Here is a 24,915-nt window from a genome sequence, read left to right on the forward strand (position 1 = left end):
TGTGTGTGTGTATATACATACATATATGTGTGTGTGTGTGTGTGTGTGTATACACACACAACACAGTTATTTGAAAGGGTTGCAACCTTAAATTTTATGCCATTCTTCTCTAGTCAGAGGATCTTCTTGTGAAACTCCACTTAACAACCAATGATTAATTTCTAAAGAGAGTTATCAGTGCCCAAGTTTACCTACTGTACTTTCTAGAAGATCCACCATGAGAATCTGTATGCCTGATCCCAGACATATGTGAACAGGTTGGCCTGAGATACTTGGTGGCAAGGAAACATGTGCACAACAAAACTGCTTATTACTGCTAATTCAAGATGTCCCAAGGAGGAGACTAAATTTAAATGAAGCCTTGTGGGTGAGGCAAGAGTTCCTCAGGTTTCTGGAACCAAAATAGGAAGAGGGGAGGAAATGGAGAAAAGAAGCTATGTCTGCAGATTGAAGTTAGCCATGGTGAAAATTTAAAATAATTTCATGTCAGATTTTTGGGGTAAAGCCTGTGGTTAAAGGTGTGGTTTAAGGTGTCTTCGGAACAGGGCCAGAGCTTTTATGCTGGATCTACACATGCAGAATGAGGCAGTAGAATAGAAAAGGAGCAGAAAAGACTGAATCACTTCAGACTGGAAGTGCAAGTAAAGCTTTTGAATGATCCCCTTTAAAAAGGAACTCTGAGCAAGAAGAAAGTTAGCAGAATAGAGAGGACTAAAAATCTTCATCCTGCTCTTTTCTTTTCAGGGACCTCATGTTGGAACACTGAAAATAGTATCCCCACATGCAGTCTGAAGTGGTACCATCTGCCCTGCCATCTCATTCTGCTGCCTGTGAATGCCAGGCCTTGGAACGGGAGTTCTAGTCCCCCAAGTGAGATACTGAACAGCCTGCCAACCTGCCCAGAGCTCCTCAAGGCAGTGTCACTGACACCCTGTTCCATATGCTTGTGCTGCTCCCTGCTTTCTCCAGTCTTCTGCTGTCATTGAGTTGAAATATCAGTTTTAATCCAGGATTGACAGTGGGGACAGAAATGTGTGCCCAGTTGCTGTGAGCTGCCGGGCAGCATTACAGGGCTTTACAAAGGAACATTAGAAGAACCATGCTGGATGATCACACCACGGGTCCACCTAGTCCAGCATTCTATTCACACAATGACCAACCAGCTGCCCACGGGAAACCCACAAGTAGGACATGAGTGCAACAGCACCATCCGACCTATGTTCTCCAACAACTGATGTAGATAAGCTTATTGCTTCTGACAAGCCATCAGGACTAGTAGCCATTGATAGCTTTCTCCTCCAGGAATCTGTCTAACCATCTTTTACAGCCATCTAAATTGGTGGCCGTCACATCTTGTGGTAGTGAATTTCATAGTTTGACTATGCGCTTCGTGAAGAAGTACTACCTCTTCTCTGTCTTGAATCTTCCACCAGTTTCATGGGATGATCCTGGGTTCTAGTATTATAAAAGAGGTAGAAAAATGTCTCCCTATCCACATTCTTCATACCATGCATAACTTCGAAACCAATGAAGTTACCTTTTATGGAGTCAGACCATTGATCCATCTAATCCATTACCATTGAACCTGACTGGTAGGTAGTAGCTCTCTGGGTCTCTGGGCAGGGGATTTACTAATTTGTTAGCAGCAATCCTTGTAACGGGGATTTGAACCCAGAGCCTCTACAAGAGGCAGCTGGACAACCATCTGTCAGGGATGCTTTAGGGTGGATTCCTGCATTGAGCAGGGGGTTGGACTCGATGGCCTTATAGGCCCCTTCCAACACTACTATTCTATGATTCAACTGATCAGCTCACCCTCCCCATGTAGTTCTGTTTCATTAACCCTCTCATCTGTAGCAACTGACATTTTAAGACTTATTGAAAAGGCCAGAAGGCAGAAGACAAGAACCACATAGGACCTCTGTATTTCAGCCAGTGTCTCTGGCCCTGACACTGCCAAAGACACAGGTGAGCCAACTATCTAAAGACCAGATTTGTTTCCCACATTTGCCATCTGCCTACTACCGTATCACAGATAAAGGCTGTTGCCAACTCCCTGCATTTCATCCTTCACTCATGATGCTTACTCCTTCCTTGTTAATTGCTGGATGCTGCATTCTCCCCTGCAAGCATTTTTGTTTCCACTTCACAGGACTATATAGTTCCATAACCACATACAAGCATCTAACCGTGCAGAAACAGCAACAATGGCAGAAATCCTGTATTATACGTGGCTGCCTCAGAGAAGTACATGTGGACAACCAATTCTAACACACACCACTACAGAATTGATTCAGAAGAAGTTCAACAGTGGCAAATGTTGAACAGGAGCAGGGTTTGAATCCTTGTAATTTGATCATGTACATTCACATGAATGGCTGAATTACCTCCCCATCTTATATCACCACATTTACCACAGTACTTTATAGGAAAGAAGACTCTCTCCCATTTCTGCTTCTTTATAACCATCATACTATTCTCTTCCAAACTACTCAAAAACATAAAATGAGAGAATGGTCTTCGTCCAGTTTAATTGTTGCGACTGATCAATCTAAGTTATCCATGCATGTGGAGACTCTCAAACGTACACAAGAATCTCCATACAGACAGGGAGCTCCTCCTCTCTCCAATATTTGGACATACAATGGACATACAAAGCCAACCCTGAAATTGAGAGGTATAGAACCTATTTATATGAAGCAACAAGTAAAAAATTATACACACACAGTTTTCAAGGAAAAATAGTGTCACCATCAAAACAATGCCATCAGCAAAAGAAATAAAGAGGATTAAATAAAAGATGAAACACAACTAAGATCTTTCTTTCATAAAGTTCTTTGCAATGTTCAGCACAAAAAAGCTACACGTATTTTTTTTATGATTTGTTAAGCCACCTATGTCTCTGTAAGATTGTTTACAAGACAGACGATGTTGTGTCCCAGACATTTTGGGATAGGGCACCTTCAGGAAGGGTTGTATTTCAAATCATTAAATGGTCATCGTGTCTGGCTCCAACAGTGATGCAGCAGAGGCAGAAGCAGGTCTGGAATAAGGCCTGATGCAGACTGCCAATGTTGGATATGCACTAGCACAGCATCCTTGAACAAAGGACAGGCTGCAGGAAGATTGTGCCAGAAGTAGGAGGAAATATGTGCTTAACAATGAATGCTACTTCCAGTTTCCACACAATCACATGACAGATGTCAGACTTGTATCTGTTCTATGAAGGAGAGCTCCTTTTTCCCTGCCGCAGCCAATGTTCATAAAGATGCTGAAGACAACCCCCCTCCCTGCCAAGATGTATACATGAGGGGGTCAACGTCACTGTGCAAAAGACTTTACAGGGCACAGGTCTATGCCCTTGGTTCTTTTCCAGCAGGTCCTCTCATTTTAGTATGAAGAAACTGTCATAAGCTGCTCTGTTCATCCAAGTTGGAGAAAAAATCATCAGGTAGCTCTCCAAGAAGCTGGTCTAGATCATCTGCATAGACAATGAGAAAATAGCCAAGTCACTAAGAGGAAACAAGTCAACCTACTCCACCAAGCAAGGATGGCAGTGGGCAATATGCAGCCCCTGCCTTCACTCTGCTCCCAGCACACTGGCCAAAAAGTTAAAAAGGGCCTGGCCAAACTCTGCTGCCAGGTTCTACTTACCAAACATTTTCCCCCACCCAATTAAGAGGGGTAGTAACTATTTTTCCAAGGAACAGCCAAGATTTCCAGGATGCCAAGTACCTTATTCTATCTTTGCAAAAATGAATCCACTATTGACATTCATAGGCCATTGCATGCCATCTGCCAATTTGATGTGTTAGTGCGGTGGGGGCTGGAACATGTAGTCCTGCAGGCTGTATCTGTTTCAGCAAGACTTCTCTGTGGCCTGTGCTCCCCATTTTCCATGCTCTGAAGGCATGTGGTGAGTGGTGCCGGTGTCAGAGGAAAGACAGGAAGAGACACATTCCTCCATTGCTGTTTAGTATTATATTTACCTAAGTCAGCTCTTTCAGCCTTTGGGTATGGTACATTCAAAACAGATTTGCCCATTCTACGGATCCTTGGTACTGGTGTCAATGGTGACCCTTTATCTGATGCCGAGATATGCTGGCAGCAGTTCTCATCCACATGTCCTTCCCCACACCTGTAGTATGTTGTGGCCACGGCAGTAAAGGCATTTGTGGGAGGGTTCTGATGGAATTCTGACACAGTCTGCAGAAACAAGAATCCAAGCGGGAACTGAGAAAATTAGTGTTTGCATTATATACCCTTCAGAGTTCTATCACTGAGCTGTGGCCCCGGACCATAACTAGCTCCCAACAGCAGTGGTAGGAAAGGAGAAATGACGCTGCCTTGTATCACGTCAGATAATTTTTTCATCATTTACAGCTCTGTCTACACTAATTGGCTGTAGCTCTCCAAGATCCAAAGCAGAGTTCTCACCTTAACCCTGCTACCTGAAATGCTACAGACTGAGCCCAAGATATTCTCAATACAGGAAACATGTGCTCTACAACTGAGCTACTATGACCTTTTCATCTGATTGCTGCTCAACCTAAACCTCTCCAAAATGTGATGGCCAGGATATTAGTGGGACCATATTACACCGGTTTTGAAATGCCTGTCAGCCTCTTTCTGGGTGCAGTTCAACGTGTTGAGGATTACCTTTAGAGTCCTAATTGGCCTGGGTCACACAGAATCACATGGAAAGGCTCTTGTCAGTGACCCATCTATGGTGGAAGCACAGTTGGTTGGGCCAAGAGCTGAGCGTTTTTCAGGTGCCAGAGCACTATTACATGAAACCCAGTTGTCGTCCACCGTGTAGTGAGGATAAATTTATTATGCCAAGCAGATATATTACCTAAAGATTGCTTGCTATTACTTTTTTATTGCAATGTTGTGATCATCATAAACTGCCACAACAACCAATATGAACAGAGACTCTTACAGATTAAATGGGAGAGATTTGCACGTGAATGTTTCAACTGAAGTCTGGTCTGGGTTTTAGATTAATGCTCCACAAACATGATGTGTTTCAAAGAAAGCTACTATATATGACAATGACCTGATTTGCACATGTCAAATTGTGGGTTAAAACACGATTTGACATGCATGACCAAAAGTGAGCAAGTGTGCTGCCTCCCACACACTCTTCACTTCTATTTTTAATCAACAACCTAGAATCAGCCAGGTCACATATTGTGAACCCATTATTTGTTGTTGAGTTAACTACTCAATCAGGCATTCCCCACATTCTTCTTTTCATATTAACTACAATTACATCTTTATCACAATTAAAATGTTGCATATGGTTGCCCATTACCACGAGCTGTACCATTCTAAATAGCACAAACAAGCCCCTCCCCTCATCGTTTATTAAGGCACAGAGTAAACACAGCCTTCCCTATATTCTTCCACCCATACTAGAATAGCAAACTGCATCAACGAAGCTCTTTACCTGTGGCAGCACCGTTCCCTTTCTTTCCCTATTCTCTTGGTACAGTTGAGGGGGCTTCCCACTGCTGTGTCCTGGTGAATATATCTTCACCAAGTTACTGGGTGTCACATTGAGGTAGTGGTTGCGAAGGGATGGGGAGAACACACCAACCTGTGAAACCAAGGTAGACATAAACCCCTTTCACCATGGTACTACTGACAGTATCTTAAGCCACTGTCTACACATCACCTATCCAGCCCCAGTTCTCTCCGAGCAGGTAGAGTTTGCTAAATCCCAGGATCATAGAATAGTAGACTTGGACCTATAAGGTATAACCTATAAGGTATACCTATAAGGCCATCAAGTCCAACCCCCTGCTCAATGCAGGAATCCACCTCAAAGCATACCTGACAGATGGCTGTCCAGCTGCCTCTTGAATGCCTCTAGTGAGAGAGAGCCCACGACCTTCCTAGGTAATTGGTTCCATTGTCATACTGCTCTAACAGTCAAGACTTTTTTCCTGATGTCCACCTGGAATCTGGCTTCCTGTAACTTGACCCCATTATTAAGTAACCTGCACTCTGGGAAGATTGAGAAGAGATTCTGGCCCTCCTCTGTGTGACACCCTTTTAAGTATTTGAAGAGTGATATCATGTCTCCCCTCCATCTTCTCTTCTCCAGGCTAAACATGCCCAGTTGTTTTAGTCTCTCCTCATAGGGCTTTGTTTCCAGACCCCTGATCATCCTGGTTGCCCTCCTCTGAACACGCTCCACCTTGTCTGCATCCTTCTTGAAGTGTGTTGCCCAGAACTGGACACAATACTCAAGATGAGGCCTAGCCAGTGCTGAATAAAGGGGAACCAGTACCTCATGCAGTTTAGAAGCTATACTTCTATTAAGGCAGCCGAAAATAACATTTGCCTTTTTTGCAGCCACATCAAACTGTTGGCTCATATTCAGCTTGTGATCTACAACAATTCCAAGATCCTTCTCAGTAGTGTTGCTGAGCTAAGTATCCCTCATCTTGTAACTGTGCATTTGGTTTCTTTTTCCTAGATGTAGAAATGCAGGTTGCTTACCTGTAACTGTAGTTCTTCGAGTGGTCATCTATGCATTCACACATATGGGCTTTGCGCCTGTGCAGAGACCAGACCGGAACCTACTATAGCTGAGTGGAACGTTTTTGGCGGGAACCCCTCCCCCCACGCTACCGCGCATGTGCATGGGGTTCCCGCCCTTACCTCAGTTTACAGGAGTCCGACATTGTGCCCCCATAAACATGAGTGTAAATAAAATAAGTACATTCCACATACAACAGTGTTATTTGTAAGTCTCACACCACCAAGTGGGGATGGCGGGTGGGTTGTGTGAATGCATAGATGACCACTCGAAGAACTACAGTTACAGGTAAGCAACCTGCATTTCTTCTTCGTGGTCTCTATGCATCACACATATGGGCGAGTAGCAAGCTGACATACCTTTGGAGGTGGGTTGGTGCATCATCTGAAGATCTCTGAAAGCACTGTCCTCCCAAACGAGCAGTCCTGCCTCGCACGGGTGTCCAAACTGTAATGCTTGACAAACGTGGATGGAGTAGACCACGTTGCAGGTCTACAGACTTCTGTCAGTGGGACACCTCTGGTGAAGGCCACCGATGTTGAAACAGCTCTGGTGGAATGAGCTGTCACAGGTTTCACTAACTCTAATTTAGAAATAGAGTAGGCCAATTCGATTGTCTCCACTATCCAGCGTGACAACCGCTGGCAAGAGACAGGGAGTCCCTTAGAAGGCTCACCATAACAAATAAACAATTGCTTTGTTTTTCTAAAAGCCTCTGTCCTGTCCTTGTAAAAAGCAAGAGCCCTTCTTACATCGAGAGTATGCAAGGAAGACTCAAGAGGTGTAGATGGATTAGGAAAGAAGGCAGGCAAAGTAATATGCTGGGACAGATGAAAAGATGACACTACCTTAGGCAGGAAGGCTGGGTCTGTGCGTAGCACAACCTTATCCTTATGAAAGATAGTGTAAGGGACTTCTATCCTAAGAGCTTTAAGCTCACTTGCACGTCTTGCCGATGTGATGGCTACTAAAAAGACAGTTTTCAAGGTTAGAAGCCTAAGGTCTGTTGAAGCCATGGGCTCAAAGGGCTTGCGTGTCAGTGCTTGCAGCACAACTGACAGGCTCCATGGCGGCACGATACTTTTCACAGTTGGTATTGTGTTCTTCAGACCTTTTAAAAATTTCTTGGTTGTTGGATGGGTAAAAGGTGTAAAACCATCTATGCCCCGGTGAAAAGATGTAATCGCAGCTAGGTGAACCCTGATGGATGTAAGCTTAAGTCCTTGCTGGAAAAGTGTCAATAAATAATTGAGGATCAAGGATAAGTGGCAAGATTCTGGTGTTTGGTCCTTTTCCAATGCGAAGTTCTGGAATTTTTGCCACTTTGCTGCATAAGTTTTCCTTGTGGAAGGCTTTAGTGCTGCTAGTAAAATATGGTCAACAGTTAAAACTCTGGTAGTAAAGGAGAATTGACTGTTATCCTCCACGCCGTCATTTTGAGGGTCGACAGGTCTGCGTGTCGAACCCTGCCCTGGTGCCGAGACAGTAGATTCGGTATCGACGGGAGCCTGATGTAATCCCCGTTCGATAGTCGAAGGGCGTGTGAGAACCACGTCTGCCGAGGCCACCATGGCGTGATCAAGATGCAATTGGAGTTGTCCATCTGGATCTTGGCTAACACCTTCGTCAATAGCGGGAAGGGTGGAAAGATGTAAAGGAGATTTCCTTTCCAAGTCCTGGTGAAAGCATCTCCTAAAGAGTGCTTTCCCTTTCCTGCTCTGCTGCAGAACCTGGAACAAGCTGCGTTTTCTTCGGTAGCGAAGACATCGACAGCAGGGCGGCCCCAGCAACGAAAGAGATCGTCTCGGACCTCGACGTCGAGCTCCCACTCGTGGTCGACATGGAAGGACCTGCTGAGGGAGTCCGCAATGATGTTTTCCTTTCCTGCTACATGGATGGCAGTCAGGTAAGTCTTTCTCTTGATGCACCAGTTCCAGATTCTGAGTGCAGAACGGTTCAGAGGGTGCGATCGTGTTCCACCCTGCCTGTTGATATAAGCCACAACGGTGGTGTTGTCTGTTGCGATCAGGACATTTCGGCCCTCGATCATTTGTGAAAAGGTCTTTACGGCATTCTCCACAGCTAAGAGCTCCAGATGGTTGATGTGTTGTTCTCTTTGATATAGAGGCCAGCGACCCTGAGCGGTAAGGGAGTTGCAATGAGCTCCCCATCCTTCTAAGGATGCATCTGTTGTGATCGTTACCGAGGGCGCCTTCTGTTGGAATGATACGCCATCGAGGAGCGTCGACATCGAGAACCACCATTTCAGGGATGCCCTCACTTGCTTCGGTATCGAGAGGTAAGTTCGTCGAGCATTGTGTCGAAGATCGAAAGTCCTCAAAAACCAGGCCTGTAATATCCTCATCCTGAGTCTTGCAAACCTGATGACTGCAGTTGTAGCTGCCATCAAACCTAGTAGTCTCTGAATTGTCCATGCCGAAGTTTTTCGGCGGCTCTCGGTATCGATGGCTAACTGCTGAAGGGTACTCGCCCTGGCCAAGGGTAAGTACGCTCTCCCGTCTCGAGATGAGAGGGTTACCCCTATGAAGTCCAACCTCTGCTGTGGGGTCAATATGGATTTTTCTTCGTTGACCCACAGACCCAACGAGTCCAATAGGTTGAGGGTAGTTAGAATATCTGTCCGGAGCATGTCGCTGTTGTCCGCTACCAGAAGCCAGTCGTCGAGGTATGGATAAACAAATATCCCTTTCTGTCTCAGGTGGGCACACACCACCGCCATGACTTTCGTGAAGACCCTCGGTGCCGTGGCCAATCCGAACGGAAGAACAGTGAATTGGTACTGGGCTGTACCGATGGAAAAACGAAGGTAAGCTTGATGCGACTTCCTGATAGAGATATGGAAGTACGCATCCTTCAGATCCACCACTGCGAACCAAACCCCTTTGTGTAGGAGCTGCAAAATCGAAGCAATCGTTGTCATACGGAACTTCCTCGGGGTGATGAATTTGTTCAATTGTCTTAAGTCCATGATCGGTCGAAGACCTCCATCTTTCTTCGGGACCGTGAAGTATCGGGAGAAAAACCCCTGGTTGAGTTCCTCTGCGGGTACGGGAGAGATAGCTCCCTTCGACAGCAAGGTCTGTACCTCGAGCAGCAGAGGAGGGGATGGCGCCATTACTTTCACGCCCGAAAAAGGAGGAAGGACATCGAGCTCGATGGCATACCCCGAGCTGATGATAGTGAGCACCCAGGAGTCTGTTGTTATTAACTCCCATTGATGGTAATGGGGTGCTAGGCGGTTCGCAAAGGGAGGTGGATCTGGATCTGAAAAGTCAAACCCGCTGCTTCTTGCTGAAGTCGGGCTGCCTTTTATCTTGTTGGTACCTGCCTTGGTAAGGCCTTTTCCTCTGAAGCTGATGTTGTTGCTGTCGAGGTTGGGGCTGGTATTGGGGTCGATGCTGTTGTTGCATCGGAGGCCTTGTCCATCTTTTTGATCGGTACTGAGTCTGAGGAGGAGCAGTAAACCCCATCTTTTTGGCTGTTGTTCTTGCCTTATAGATGGAGTCTAGTGTTTCATCGGTTTTTGAATGAAATAGACCTTCGCCATCGAATGGCATGTTTTCAATCCTAGCTTTGGTTTCGTGCGTAAGATTGGCTGATCTGAGCCAAGCATGCCTCCTCAAAGAAATGGCCCCCATCATCGATTTTGAATGGCAGTCCACCTGGTGTCGAGCGGTGGACAATTGTTGCCTTGCTATGGCCGATGCTTCGTTTTGAAAGACCCTTGCGAGCTCTTTCTTGTCCTCTGGGAGGTGTTCACACAAAGATCCCATCTTCTCCCAGAGAAAGAGCTGGTACCTAGCCATCGCTGCCTCGTATGCAGACGCCTTGATTCCTAGGGCGGAGGATAAGTAAACCCTTCTTCCAGTTTGGTCTAACTTTCTCCCCTCTCTATCTACGGGCGCAGAATGGGTTTTCTGTGACTGGCCCTGTGCAGACTCCACCACTATTGAATTTGGTTTAGGGTGTTGAACCAAAAATTGTGTATCATCCTCTTTAACACAGTATAGTGATTCTAATCTTTTTGAAGTTGTTTGAGCCACTGCTGGAGTTTTCCAAGACAACTGAGCTGCTTGTTTTAGGGCGTGAGGTATTGGGATGGCTAGACGTTGATTTGTTGTTGTTTGAAACACGTCATAAATTGGGTCGATGACCGATTCATCTGCCTGCTGAATGTCGAGACCTAATGCATTGGCCATTCTGAGCATATGGTCTGAGAACCGGACCATATCATCCGACGGCGAAGAAGGGTCAGCATCATCGACTGCATCGTCCGGAGAAGGTGCGGTTGGAACTAAAGAGTGTGCCGACTCGGAGTCGGATGGGTAGTTCTCTTCTGGCGAAGACAGCGTCACCACTTGCAAGTCTAGCCGTTCTTCCTGCGTAGATAGTGCAGCCGGCGCAGCGACCGGTATCGCATGTTGTTCACGATGTCGAGGGGTCGATACCGTCGAAACTTGATGAACGGAAGGAGGAGGCAAGGGTAACTGGCATACCCTCGATGTTGGTGGAGGATGGGCATAATAGCCCTCAGGCTGGTAATGCTGCTGGTCACCTTGAAAAAATTGTTGCGGTCGGTAACGATCCCACTCGTAGTAGCTGTACCTGGATTGGGGATCAGAGTACTGCGATACTCTGTCCCAATCGCGTCTTGGAGTCTGTCTTGGCGAGGGCTGCACAGGGATTAAACCCTGGAGCTCCTGGGGTCTTACAGGTTGTTGAGCGGAAGCTATCGACACCGAATCTCGGATCTCGCCTTCTGATAAACTTGGAGGGCGTGTCGGTACCGTAGCCATCGGCACCGACAGGGGCCTCGATACCGAAGGAGATCTTGGTATCGAAGTGGTAGGCGCGGTAGGAGGAGTGGAATGGCTCCTGGAAGATTCCCGCGGTCGAGGCGACGCTAAAGCAGCTCTCTCCGCGTCCCTCTTTCTCTTTTTCTTCTTCTTCTTCTCCAGTTCGGGAGAAGGCATCGGAGTTCTGGCTTTCTTAGAAACCTTCTTAGCCATTGAACTCGATAAAGACCGACCAGGTGTGAGGGGTATCTCAGCCATATTTGCTCTGGCCTGCACTTCAGTGCTATGGTCTGACAGTTTGTCTGGAACAGTCTTGGTAACTGCCGTTTTGTGGGCAACGGACTTACGAACCGCCTTTTTCTCCATCGTAGGGGCCTCCGTGGCCTTGAGAGCCTTTTCCCACAGTATCGAACGGAGTCGGTCCGCTCGATTTTTTCTTGTTTGTTTGGTAAATGACATACAGTGGTGGCAGGCCTCAACAACGTGTCCTTCGCCCAAACACAAAACACAAAGGGAGTGTCCGTCAGTCGGTGGAAGTTTGGCCCCACACTTAATGCACTTTCTAAACGGGGCTTTAAGTGCCATAAAGGCCTCACGCGACCGCAGTCGCTGAGGAAAACTATCTACAATAACATTTATTTATTTATTTATTTTAGATACAAGAAAGTTTGTAAGAAAAAAGAGTTTAGAAAGAGTTTAGAAAAGATTGAAGAACGAAGAAGATAGTAACAAGAAGAAGCTATACGAAACGCTAGAGGTTCGGTTAAACAGGTCTGTGCACAATGGCGGACGACGAAGAACTGAGGTAAGGGCGGGAACCCCATGCACATGCGCGGTAGCGTGGGGGAGGGGTTCCCGCCAAAAACGTTCCACTCAGCTATAGTAGGTTCCGGTCTGGTCTCTGCGCAGGCGCAAAGCCCATATGTGTGATGCATAGAGACCACGAAGAAGAACTAGGCATTTATCCCTATTAAATTTCATTCTGCGGTTTTCAGTCCAGTGCTCCAGCCTATCGAGATCACTTTGAAGTTTGTTTCTGTCTTTCAGGGCATTAGCTATCCCATCCTGTTTTGTGGCAAATTTGATAAGCATTCCCTGCACCTCCTCATCCAAGTCATTAATAAAAATGTTGAAGAGCACTGTGTCCAGGACTGAGCCCTGCTGTACACCACTTGTTAGCTCCCCACAGTTTGAGAAGGTACCATTGATAAGCACTCTTTGAGTCCGATTCTGTAGCCAACTGTGGATCCACCTAATTGTTGTTCCATCTTGCCCACTTTTAGCTAGTTTGCTGATCAGAATGTCATGGTACTTTGTCAAAAGCTTTGCTGAAGTTAAGATATATTATGTCCACAGCATTCCCACAATCCACAAGGGAGGTTACCCAATCAAAGAATCAGATCATATTAGCCTGACAGAATTTGTTCTTGACAAATCCATGCTGGCTTCTAGTAATCCCTGCATTGTTTTCAAGGTGCTTACAAATTGACTTCTTTATAATCTGCTCCAGAATTTTCCCAGGGATGGATGTCAGACTGACTGGTCTATAGTTCCCAGGTTCCTCCTCTTTGCCCTTTTTGAAGATAGGGACAACGTTAGCCCTCCTCCAGTCGTCAGGCACTTCACCCATATTCCATGATTTCACAAAGATAATGGACAGTGGTTCTGAGAGTTCTTCTGCCACCTCCCTTATTACTCTAGGATGCAGTGCCTAGAGATTTGAACTTGTTCAAAGAAATTAGCTGTTCCTTGACCATTTGTTATATCAATCTCAAACGTCAATCCTTCCCCTTCAGCTTGTACTTCACTTTTTTCAGGGGGGTCATAGTCCCGCTTTTGGGAGAAGACTGAGCCAAAGTAGGAACTGAGAACATTAGACTTTTCTTTGTCATGATGACACAGAATTGGGTGGGGTAACTAATACCCTGGAAGACAGAAACAAACTTTAGAACATGCCTGATCAATCACAGTTCTTAGGAGCACATGGTGAGCACACGGCAACATTGAATAGGCAGCCTTGGTTTCCTCTTCCACTACACCTCCCCTGACAAACACCTGTTTTATCTCCCTGTTTGCTTGCTCTGATCGCTCTCTCTGGGAGCTTGCTTTTTTATGTACCTTCTTGCCCAGCTGGGGTAGCTTCCTCTGCTCTGCTCAGCTAGGAGTCAGAAAATAGAATCTATTCTCTGCTCAAAGCTTTGACCTCCAAGAGACCGTTGAGAGTCTATCCAGTTAAAGTCAGTTTCATCAGTGTGTTATATTCATCATAGGAGAAAGAAAGAAACTGACCCTGTTCCCACATGATGGCAGCAAATTATGGATTAACTCACATGGCACAGCCATTTTTAATATGCAACCTCCAATCAGCCTGACATATTCTTAGGTTAACTTTGGTTGCTTAACACATGATTAACCCATAGTGCCCAGGTTCTCATGTCATACAGCAACCTCCAATTGGAGGTTGCATGTTCAAAATGGCAGCAGTATATTCAGAGTACACACTGTGGCAAATACTAATCCATGCTGCTTCAGGGGGAGAAATGCTGTTTTAAATTTGTGCTTTTAACCTGTTGATTGTCTTACTATGATTTTAATTTTTGTGAACCGCCCAGAGAGCTTTGGCTATTGGGCGGTATGGAAATGTAATAAATAAATAAATAAATAAATTAACCAAACTTTTTTTTAAAAGATCTTATCTGGTTTGTTTTGCTGTACACTTGTATTTAGTATATTTTTGAATATTATTGTGATATTGTTGATTAGTGTATTGTTGTAGTTTTAATTTTTGTAAACTGCCCAGAGAGCTTCAGCTATTGGGCGGTATAAAAATGCAATAAATGAAATGAAAATGAATGATTTGCTGTCATTGCATCTTAATAGAACTGTAGCTTTGCTGTAAGGATAACAACAAAAGGCATCCTAATCCCTGTTCATTGCTGTGAAAAACAAACAAACAAGGAGAGCCATGTCCTCCAACACTGGAGCGGGGGAACTCACAACCACGGATGAATAAGCCACCCAGCGTGTAAAGGAGACAGGGTTGGGGGAGGAGGAGATATTATTTATCTAGAGTTCTGGCCCAGCCCATTCAAAGGGCTCGGGAAAGTAACGACGTGCTACTCAATCCCTTGTCACTAAAAACCAGATTAAATAAAACTGCCCTACACTGTTTCCAAAAGATGTATAGGCCTGAGTGAAACTGCAGGGGTAGAAAATTCCAATCAAAAGCCATTTGAGTTCAGAAAGCATTACAGGTCGACCTTAATGGATGTGGTGAAACATAGAAGTAGAAGAGGCAGCCTGTAGAGAATGCTGGGCCAGGCTATTTAAGGCTTTAGGGATCGTCCAGTTTACAAGTTCACAAAAAAGTAGCATTGGGAGAAGGGTTGAAATGTGTTATTGTAGGGACAATTTAATAGCTGTTTGTATCACTTCATATAATCAAGAATATGTTCCCTTCCCTCCTCTCCCTGCCGAAATAGGTTGTGAAGGACCTGTCTTTTGATTTGGGTTTGGGGTTTTTGCTTATGCTGCTCCAAAGCATTTCAAAATAGATACTGCAGAATAAGGTATCTTAAGGTAATATATCTGGATTCACTGTAACAGATGGGCTTACAAACCGATTACATTTTGGCATTGACATTATCAATGCTCACCCAGCCCTGGACTTCTTGCTTTCCAGTACCTGCGTTAGCAGAAGCACTGAACCAGCCTTAAGTTCACTCTCTTTCTCCTCCAGCAACAAACGATGTATTGTGCCCTGCATTTCCCCTGCAGAACAGAAGACCAGACAAGTGAAAAAAGGAACACAGTGAAGCCAAAGCAGAAACATATTTTGTTAACCACTAGTAACTCTCATTGCCCTTACGTAGAACACAAAGATGAAGGGAGAGAAGGGCTAGAATGGAAGTCTCAAGCATTCAGATATGTAATTGGCCATTTACTTGGGCAATCAATTGTTTCCATGCAAGAACCCAACTGTTTAATCATGTATTTGTTAGGTTAAGAACATCAACTGAACTTCAACATTCCCAATTTATTGCCAATTATGGTCAAATGACAACATGTCTTTTGAAGTCAAGAATGCGGTCGAATAGATGGCAACTGCAACATTACACAACTCTTCATATATAATCTGTAATCTTCAAATATAATCTGTAATGTGTTCCTGTTATGATTATGTATTCCTGTTATATCTCTGTATTTTATGATGAACATGTCTATGGTGAGAGAGATGAATAGCAAGAAGAATGGTGGATTTCCATATGAGTGATGACTGGCTGAGTGAGCAAAGTGGAGGTGAAGGCCTTAGGGAAGCAGAATTCTCACTAGGAGGAGGTGGGAGCGCCACACAAGAATTACAAACTTTTCTGGAGGCTTGGACTGTGAACTCACTCACAAGAGTAATTCTGGTCCAGTTAAAAAGCAGCAAGCCCCCTCTCCAAATAATATATTTCATTGACTATCAGTGTTAGTAATAAAAAGCATTAAGATTTTAAATTATACCAATACAAATTAAAGGTTGTTACTAAAAAGTAAGTGGAGACTTTGCACGTGTGTTCGTAAAGCTTGTTCACTTGAAGACTTGCCTTGTCACTTGCTGCACTCCTTGCTCTATACAGATGTTAGATCTAAGTGGATAACCCTAGAACCCAGTATTTATTTAAAATATTTCTATACCACCCATCATCCTATTTGCCTAATTGTACTCTGCTGAGAGCCAACACTGAAAACAACAACAAAAAGGCCTGTGAACGTTGCCCTGTCTACTGCCAATTTCCATACTTAATAACTGGAGATGCCAGTTGTATTCTATTTGTAGAGTGGTTTTGAATCTCTGATGATCTCTGGCTGTCCTCCCAAGTTTGGAGCCAGGGATTATGTGGGCATCAAGAAACCATCCCTAATCCCATACTAAGCTTCAGAGGTGCTCCAAGCATCTCAGAAGCTCAACGTTTTGTTAGAGACAAGAGCCAAACTCTTCCTCATTGAATGAGGAATGATCACATGACCACAAGTTCTGCTGGCCAGAAAGGCCAGCCCAAGTTTGTGGACAGCTGATTTTCAGCAATACGATTGCCCTCAAGTAGCCTGCTGGCTGGACAAAACACAAAATACTAAGAAATCAAGTTGCCTTCAAGCCTGCAATCATTAGTAAGGCAGCTTCCTGATCAGGTTGGGTAGTTTTCTATTGCACATCTGGGAATTTTGAAAGCTTGCACAATTTTGGAGAGTAATCTTTTACTTGGCCTAATAAAGGTGTCACAGCTTCATAGAATGTATAATATGGGGAAGCACAGAAATATGAAATCCCTATCACTTGCATTCAGAAGAGGTCTCCAGAGGACTGTACCACATGTTTTTCTGGATGTTTAAATCAGCTCCAAGTAATGAACCAAATGGTGGCCACCTGTGAGCTGGGTTTGCCCAGGTGCCATAAGCAAATCAGAAACACCCTCAATAGTGCAGGCAGAAGAAGTCATCCCATGGGACTCAAGCCAGCCAGCCAAGCTGAACATTTCAGAAGACAATATCCAGCTCCAACCACCAGACTGAGTTTTCTTCACCCTTACCAGTAGGGTCTTTGAAGACAGCACCCGTGTCAACATTGGTCCTCATCAGTGACTTAATCATCACTGCCATGTTGGGAACCTTGTTCTTTGGGATCTGCTTCAGGGCTGCCTGCAGAAACAGAACAAGCATGAGAGACATGCAGTCCGTAGAAAGTCAGGATATAAAAGCTGATGCAGTATTTGGCTATGTTTTTTAGATTTGAGAAAAGATGCCTGATGATAGAGGCAGTATTGGGGAAGATAAGGTATTGCTCTTCCTGGGGATTTGTAGTACGTAGACACAAGGCAGAGTAACACCTAGCTAAAGGAAACTCATAGCTGGCTTCCTAAAGCCTTGATGTCTGTTCCGAGAAAGTCAGCAGAGAGGAACAACAAGGATGGTTGCCCGGCAGCCATCCATGTCTCCCTTTATTACTTCTGATGAGCAGTGGGAAGGGATGCAAGAGGGGAGGGAATGTGAAAGTTACCTAGCAACTAGCCATATGGACTAGGCTTCATGCAAACACAGATAAAATGGTTCTGCCATAGAGGTATAGACAGTAGAATGCCGCTGTTAGGGGCATGCAATGGCTTTCCATGGGCTGGATTTGAAAGGGAAAGCAGGTAGCAACTCTTCCAGGATATTTTGGACTTGTTCAAAATAATACAGCTGCGCCTCCTGCTCCAGATCATTCACTTCTCTACCTCAATCTGTACGAATCTTTTTGTAAATCCAGCTGATTCTACAGCAGCTGAAGTAGAGCCTTCCTACCCCAAAACCAAGCCCAGTCTTTACCTTACGGAGCACCATAACAACACTATACGCCCTAAGGAAACAAGACGGATCTCTCTCATCCAATCCCAGCTCACTTTTCATGGTAACCCAAGGGCCTCTTTCAAATTCCTCTTCCATTGGCTGCTGGGAAGTAGGCATTTCCTGGAGGCACAGAACACAATCCCAGGTTAAGATATACCTTGTGTTTACCACTGGACGACACACTCAGCATCTTGGAAACACATTCACAGAAGCTCCTTTGCCCAATTAGGTGCAAGAAATATTGTTTGTACTCCTCCCTCTGCTCACCCCCAAACCACCCTTCTCCATCCTTCACCTCCAATCCCATGATTAAATGTATAAAATTGTTAGAAGAATAAAATATATTCGGTTACAACAATTGAGTCTTTCTCCAATTTTTATTCAGGGAGAAGTATAGCTCAGCTATCAGAACTTTGAGAAACTCTGTTTTGGCCCAAGATGAGCATGGACTGGTTTTAGTTACTCAGTGGTATGGAAGGGTTTTAAATATGTGCCCAGAAGCACACGAAAGAGCTTAGCATTAAAAACAGTTTCCTGGATTGCACCCTGTCTCACTAGGCAAGTTTGTGCAGTTCACTGTCTTTGAAAGTTTAGCTTTTTTTCATTACAATAATAACCAAATGAGATAGATATAGATTTCAAGATACTCTGCCTCCTAGAAATAACAAGGATAAACACAGATGGGGGAAAAGATTTATTTATTTATTTATTTATTGCACTTATATACCGCTCCCATAGCCAGGGCTCTCTGGGCGGTTTACAGAAATTCTAAAATTAAGATTAAAACGAGTATACAAAATTTAAAATTCTGAAACACAGAACATACACACATAAAGCATTTGCTCAAGGTTTGCTCTGTAACGTACCAGTCTTCACAGCTGCTTCAGGGCCAAACTTGACATATTAAACCATGTCAGGGTTTTATTTTGTTTTGAATTATTTAATATTGGGGGGGGGGAGTATCTCAACAGGACTGCAATATATGGAAAGGAGAGGGTTAACTCTTCCTTCCTCACTCACAATCCTGTCAAAAATCTTATGTGGGGGGGCTTTTTCCCCTAAGGCATGACTGTGCAATTTTCATTGAGAATGGGAATATGGAAGGGTCCACTCTCCACACACTGCAGTCCCAATGAAATCCCACCCCACAGGAGGGAAATGGACAGTTTCTAATGATGTGTTTAGGGTCAAGTCTAGCTTGTCTCAGAGGCAATGCAGAATTTTCAGGCCCCACCTTTAATATGAATGTTTCTCCTGCTCAGAAGAGGAAAAGGGAGAATGGAATAGGGGAATTACCTCAGTTCGCAGCTTTGCTAGTGCCCCATGAGTTGGTGTCTGTGTAGTTGCAATAAGAATCTCTTCCAAATTTTTCCCATCAGGCTTTTGGATGAAAAGAAAGAGGAAGTTTTAATAAACACAGATTCTTGCCCTATGTATCCTATATGGAAGTAAGCAATGAAAGGATAAGGGTTCTGTTGGGATTTGTTTAAAATGAAAGCAGAGTCTCAAGAACTGGAATTGGTACACTGGACCAATTCTGTACTCCCAAGGCATTTACACAATCCTGCCTAAGTGCTTATAGAAGTCAATGGCATAGAATTGTGCTAAAACGATTAGTTCTACTTCCTGGCTAACAGAAAGCCTGCTCTGCTCAAGTACCTGACTTCTGGACCAAATGCTGTAGCCCAAATCAGGTCAGTACATACAGAGTTTTCCTTCTACACTTGATTCTCCCCCATCCCCAGTTTAGTGTAGTTTTTAGTAATTTTAGGTTGCTAAGGATTTAAGTAAAATCATGTCACTGAATTTTGAATTCTTTGATTTATGTTGGATGTTTTTGTAGGCCACCTAGAACATTTTATCAGCAAGGAGGGGTGAGGGTGGGGGAAGCTACCTCCCTCCAAACATCCCAAGAAGGATTAAACAAATCCAGGCCAGGGGTGCTGAACCTTTTTCAGCTAGAAAGCCAGATTCCGTTTTGGAGAAGCTCTCAGAAGCCACATTCCAGAAGGGGCAAGGCCAAAATAACAAACATTCCAGCATATGTTAGTTTAAAGCTATACCTGCCAGTAAATAAGCCATAGGAGAGGCATTTCATCCTTTTAGAATTAGGAAAATCTGCACAAAGACCAGCAAACTACCAAAAGCTGGGAAACTACCAAACGATTGGCAGTTGAGGGAAAGGTGAAGGGGGTACGGCCATTTGGAGAACTCTGGAACACCAGATTGGAACCCCAGGAGGGCTGAATTTGGCTCCTGAGCCTGGGAATCTGCACCCCTGATATAGGCAGACATGAATAATCCCCATCACTAGGATAAGCAGCCGTTTCAAAGTAGAGGAAATGGCAGCCAGATGACAGCTTTTATTCCCTTTTTGTGGACTCCTATCAGAGATGTGATAGAAGGAATGGTCATTATATTCTACCTCACATGCAGTTCAAAAGCTGTGGGAAATGTATTCCCATCCCCACACCATTGTACATACAGATTATATATTATCCTATGACTTCATATTCCTCTTACTTGGTGTGGCAGAATGCCTGCAGGTCCTGGAAAGCGTCGAGTTTTAGCCCGCAAAGAAACCTGGGCTACTGGGTGAGGTGTCTTGTTAGCTGCTGTGACCAAGCGGACAAGGTGATTGGTCACCACAGGTATATGGAGGATTCCAGCAGCTGCATTTGAACATGGGGCTTTAGGGGTGGTAGATGGGATCTCCACAGGCATTAATGAGGAACCATATGAAGTAAGAAGATGAGCACCACTGTTGACCATTCTAGGCACAGAACAGCTCCGGTTGGATATGCATGGCTTTGTTAGTATTGAAGGGCTACTTGCGGACAGGAAGGAGGAACAAGGTCTTACCCTAGGCAAACATGGGCTGTTACACTCAGCAGTGGGTTTACCTAGAGATGTTTGAAGAGATTTTAGCATCTGACAACTAGAGTTTGAAAGGGCACCTATATCGCTGCTCACTCCTATGTTAGACTGAGAGAAGTAGGACCCCATGGCAGTGGGCCTCAAAGTCAACTTTGAAGAAGCTTCTACTGGCTGGAGTAGAGTGGACTTTTCTTCCTGAGTTCTTTTCAACTGTGAGGTCTCTGAACCAACAGGTTTGGTCAATATCACTGAATTTGCCACTCGTGGTTTCTTGGCTGCTTCTATACCATTGTCCCTCATCTGCTCCTGAGGCCCAGAGTCAGATCTGAAAGACATCGGATATGAGCATGTACCCGAGTCTTCATGATCTATGCATTCAGCCAATGCAAGCTCATTGTCAATCTCCTCTTCACAGGGGAAAGCCCCAGTGGAAAGCACAGCTGGATGTCTGTTCACAAACTTGAATCTTGTGCCTGAAGAGCAGCTTGATTTACATACAACTGGAAAGGTGGATTGGTCCTTCTGAACCTTGAAGCTGGTCACCAGAGGAGACGTTTGTTTGCTTTTGACTTCACTGGGGCAACTGTCCTCCCCACATCTTAGTCTGGAGTAGTTTTGTACTTGAAAGACAGGGGACATAGCCTCTGAATGGCCAAGGGTGCCTGAGTCCTTAGTTGGTGTGAGGGCACTGCTGGGGGCTCTCAACACAGCTGAGAGGGGTCTCAGACATCTTATATTGGCATGGGTTGGATCCAAGGCCTGCTTCTCCACATCCTTCACAGCCAACAGGAAATCCTACCAAAAAGAAAGCGTCAAAATCCTTGACTTGAAGTGCCATTCCTCAAATTTGTACTGTGCATAAGTTCTGTCCCTAAGATCTCTAAACTATCACAAGACTTAGATTTGGCCAACCAGGGTCTACCTTGCTTGGATGCTCCAAATAGATCCTTGTGGCATTCCAACCCCTATCCTATTGAGAATTCCCTTTTTCTAAGACCTTACCCACCCCAAGCAGGAACCACCTTTTCTCTCACACACTTGGGTTTCACTGCCACCAGGACCTTTAAGGCTCAGTCCCAACCCTTACTCAGTCCTCTCTCTGTGAGAACACACAGGCTTCTGGCTTCAACCTTGTATTCTTCCTTTATTACCTCCCCCTTCTGCAGCCAAGAGCAGAAGGTGTAGGATTTTATAAACAAAGAAAGCTTTATTAATTACAGTAAATTAGTTGTTGAATAATAAACCAGTAACACTTAGTGGCTCTATCAATATATGTTCTTTCATATACAATACTTAAAAAAACACTCTCTCATCTGATACCCAATCACCACAGGTTCTCTCTCTCTCCCAATTCTCAATCCTAAAATTCTAACTCTGATTGAAACCCTCATACATTAATTCCCTGTGTCTGATCTAACCCCTCTCGCAACAAATCTGTTCGTAACTCTGTTCTAATCATCACACATCATATCCCTATCTCCGTCACACAGGCACGGCATCCAGTTTATATAGCAAACACACACTTCACTCGCTCCTTCTCAGCCAATCAACTCACACCTGAAAATCCACCAGTCTCACCTTAGAGATACTTATAACAAGAACACATAGTTATATACATAAACTCAGTATTATACAGATGTGCAACATCCTCCACCTTTAGCAAGCAAATAGAAATCTTTGACCCCTCCTCCACTAGATTTGGATGCCTGCATCTTTCACTGTACAGTTGTAATTCACAAATACTTTCTTACCTCGTCTTCAAATTCTGCCTCTATGGAAAACAGCTGTTGTAAACCGCAGGCCTGTGGGGAGAAATGTAACTTGCAAAATACCACCACTACCACCTAGTACGTTTAAAAAATCTTAACACATTCTTTATTAGTAGTTACGAACAATATAGAGTTTTGCCTCGTCTCATAATACAACAAGCTAAAGTCAGTCAATAAAGATGATTGACAGTAATTTCAGGGCTGCCCAAAAGCCCTTCTTCATACAAGTTCTTATCTTATGGATAAATGTAGTACCATGAGATGTGGCTATAGACAATTAACTTAGATGGCTTTTAAAATAAAGAGCATTCATCATATTTGCGGAGGACACATTTGTCAACAACTACAATAGTTAATAGCTCCATATTCAAAGGCACCATTTCTCCAAGTAAAAAGGGCTGGGAGACAAACAAAGGAGGCCTTTTGCCATCAGTGCCCTGCAGAATGCTGGATCTTTAGTCTATAAGGTCAGTTATATTCTTACGTTTTCATTTTTTTAAAAAATCTTTACATTTGAAGCCAAGAAACACAAAAAAGAAGTTGCTTTTGGAAGGGAGAGAGGCAAGGTTCTTTGCCAAATGTCATAATGTTTCCCTCTACAAGAGCTCATACACAGAATCACTGGACGTAATTGTCCACCCTCCCACCCCACCTTTAAACAAATCTCAATCCTAATGGGCTTCTTCTCTAAGATACTAGCCTCAAAGGCAGCCCCACACAAAGTGCATTGCATAATCCATTTTCAAGGTTACCAGTACCTGAACCACTGTGGCCAAACTATCCTGGTCTAAGGATGCCAACTGCCTCCTAGCAGACTCAGGCTCCCAGCACAGAACCATCTCACCCCCAGCTGCAACATCTTTTGGGGACTGGGAGCTTAAGAGGCAGGCTCCTTTGGGGGCAGGTCCGCCACCAGCGGGGTCACCACCAAGGCGAGGAGGGCCTGTCCCCTTGTTGGTTTGGTTTGTTTTCTTCCCCCTACTGACTTATAATTTTGTTGTGAATTTTAAACTTTTTTTTTTTTTTTACATTTCTTTTCCTTTGTTTTAAACGTATGTTTTAAACTTTGTAATACCGCCTTATGGCCCAGTATTGGGCAAAAGGCGGGATACAAATAAATATAATAAATAAATAAATAAATAAATAAATAAATAAGGATGGCTGCAGCTGGCCTATCAGTGAGAGCACTCTTGAGTCACAGAGACGGAGATGGATCCAGAAGTGCCCCCGGGCTGCTCAGGCACCCCTCCAGACGAAGCGCAGCCCCACCCAGAACAGGCAGCCTTATCTGTTGCTGAGCATTATTGCATTCTGTACCGTTTTAAGTGAGGCCCGCAAACCATCCCGAGGCAGGGCTGAGAGCCCCCCAGCACCCTCACACTAGATGAGGCCTAGGGCAGCCATGGCCCTGTACGGTAGGAAAGCAGGATAAAAATATTTGGCCTAGCTGAAAAGAAAAGAAAGCGCTGCCGAGGCTCCCCCGAGCGAGCTACCGGGGCAGCCGGAGCGTCCTCGCATGAGGAGAATGGCTGCTGCGCACGAATGGATCTGCGCCCGCGATTCCTGCCTCTTTCTCCCCACAAGCCAGGCCCGCCCCTCTTTTACCATCGCAGAGGCAGGACCCGGAGCCCAGCGCTAATGACGGGGGGACGAGGCCTAGCTACGCCCGAAATCGAGGGCCGCCGCCCAGCATCCCTCTCGGAGCTCCGCGGCATTCGAACCCGCCGCCTTAATGACGCCGGGCGGCAGTTCGCCCCGCCCCGCCCCTTGCGCCTGCTCAATCGCTCGCCCTCTCTCTGGCCATGAAGGGCAAACGCTTCGTTTCTCTCCCTGCGCAAGCGTGTTTCCTCACGTCACCTTTCCCCGCCTATCCCGCGAAATCCTTTTACTACGCAAGCGCAGCAGCGCTTTTGACGTAAAAACAAAGCTATAGAAGTTTAAGCATCCCATTTCCCCTGCTCTTATCCCAACCCCTGAGACCAAGCGCCGCTGTTGTTTTCCTTCTCTCTATGGTTTGGGTGTGCGACTGAAGGGTGCGCTCTGATCGGCTTGGACGAAAGGAGCTTCCAGGCAGTTGGCTTTTAGCAACGCCCGGTTGTTGAAAGAGCGGCGAGGGGCACGGCTGAAGCGGGCGAGCGGAGGCCTGGACTTTCGTAGGAAGCTCAGCGCCGGCTCACAGTCTAATCGGGTGGGAGGTGGGCAGGCGGAAGGAAGGGCTCCTGCGTTCCTAGAGGAGGACTTCGAGCGAAGGGCGACGAAAACCGCCGCCTCCTTCCCTCCAGCGGAGATGCCCCACTAGCAGGGAATGGATACAGCCGATGGTGCAGGATCTACACCACTGCTCTAAAACAGTTTATAACAGTAGTGACAACTGTTGGGGCCCAGGACACACGCCATATAGTTTTCAAACCGTTTTCAAAGTGTCACATCCCGCTTGGTGTAGATCTGTAACATATACAGCGTTGTTGTTATGCGAATAGCAGCATTAATACATGCAAGAAAGTAGGGAAATGAATGAAGACCAAAGAAAAAG

At 45.0% G+C, this 24,915-nt stretch overlaps 1 protein-coding gene across 1 annotated transcript; it reads right to left on the reverse strand.

Annotated features, from left to right (window-relative positions):
• Nucleotides 1-2,584: 2,584 nt before the first annotated feature.
• On the reverse strand, nt 2,585-24,332 carry HROB (homologous recombination factor with OB-fold). The gene is made up of 10 exons (XM_063138150.1): nt 24,240-24,332; nt 22,365-22,415; nt 20,260-21,408; nt 19,033-19,116; nt 17,716-17,856; nt 16,941-17,049; nt 15,053-15,138; nt 5,453-5,602; nt 3,990-4,206; nt 2,585-3,481 (listed from the first exon to the last, which is right to left on the reverse strand). Exons 1-10 carry the CDS (start codon nt 24,330-24,332, stop codon nt 3,408-3,410), a joined length of 2,154 nt encoding a protein of 717 aa, XP_062994220.1. The 3' UTR covers nt 2,585-3,407.
• Between the last annotated feature and the right edge of the window lie 583 nt (nt 24,333-24,915).

Source organism: Elgaria multicarinata, chromosome 11 (assembly GCF_023053635.1).
Source record: "Elgaria multicarinata webbii isolate HBS135686 ecotype San Diego chromosome 11, rElgMul1.1.pri, whole genome shotgun sequence".
Taxonomy (NCBI): Eukaryota; Metazoa; Chordata; class Lepidosauria; order Squamata; family Anguidae; genus Elgaria; species Elgaria multicarinata.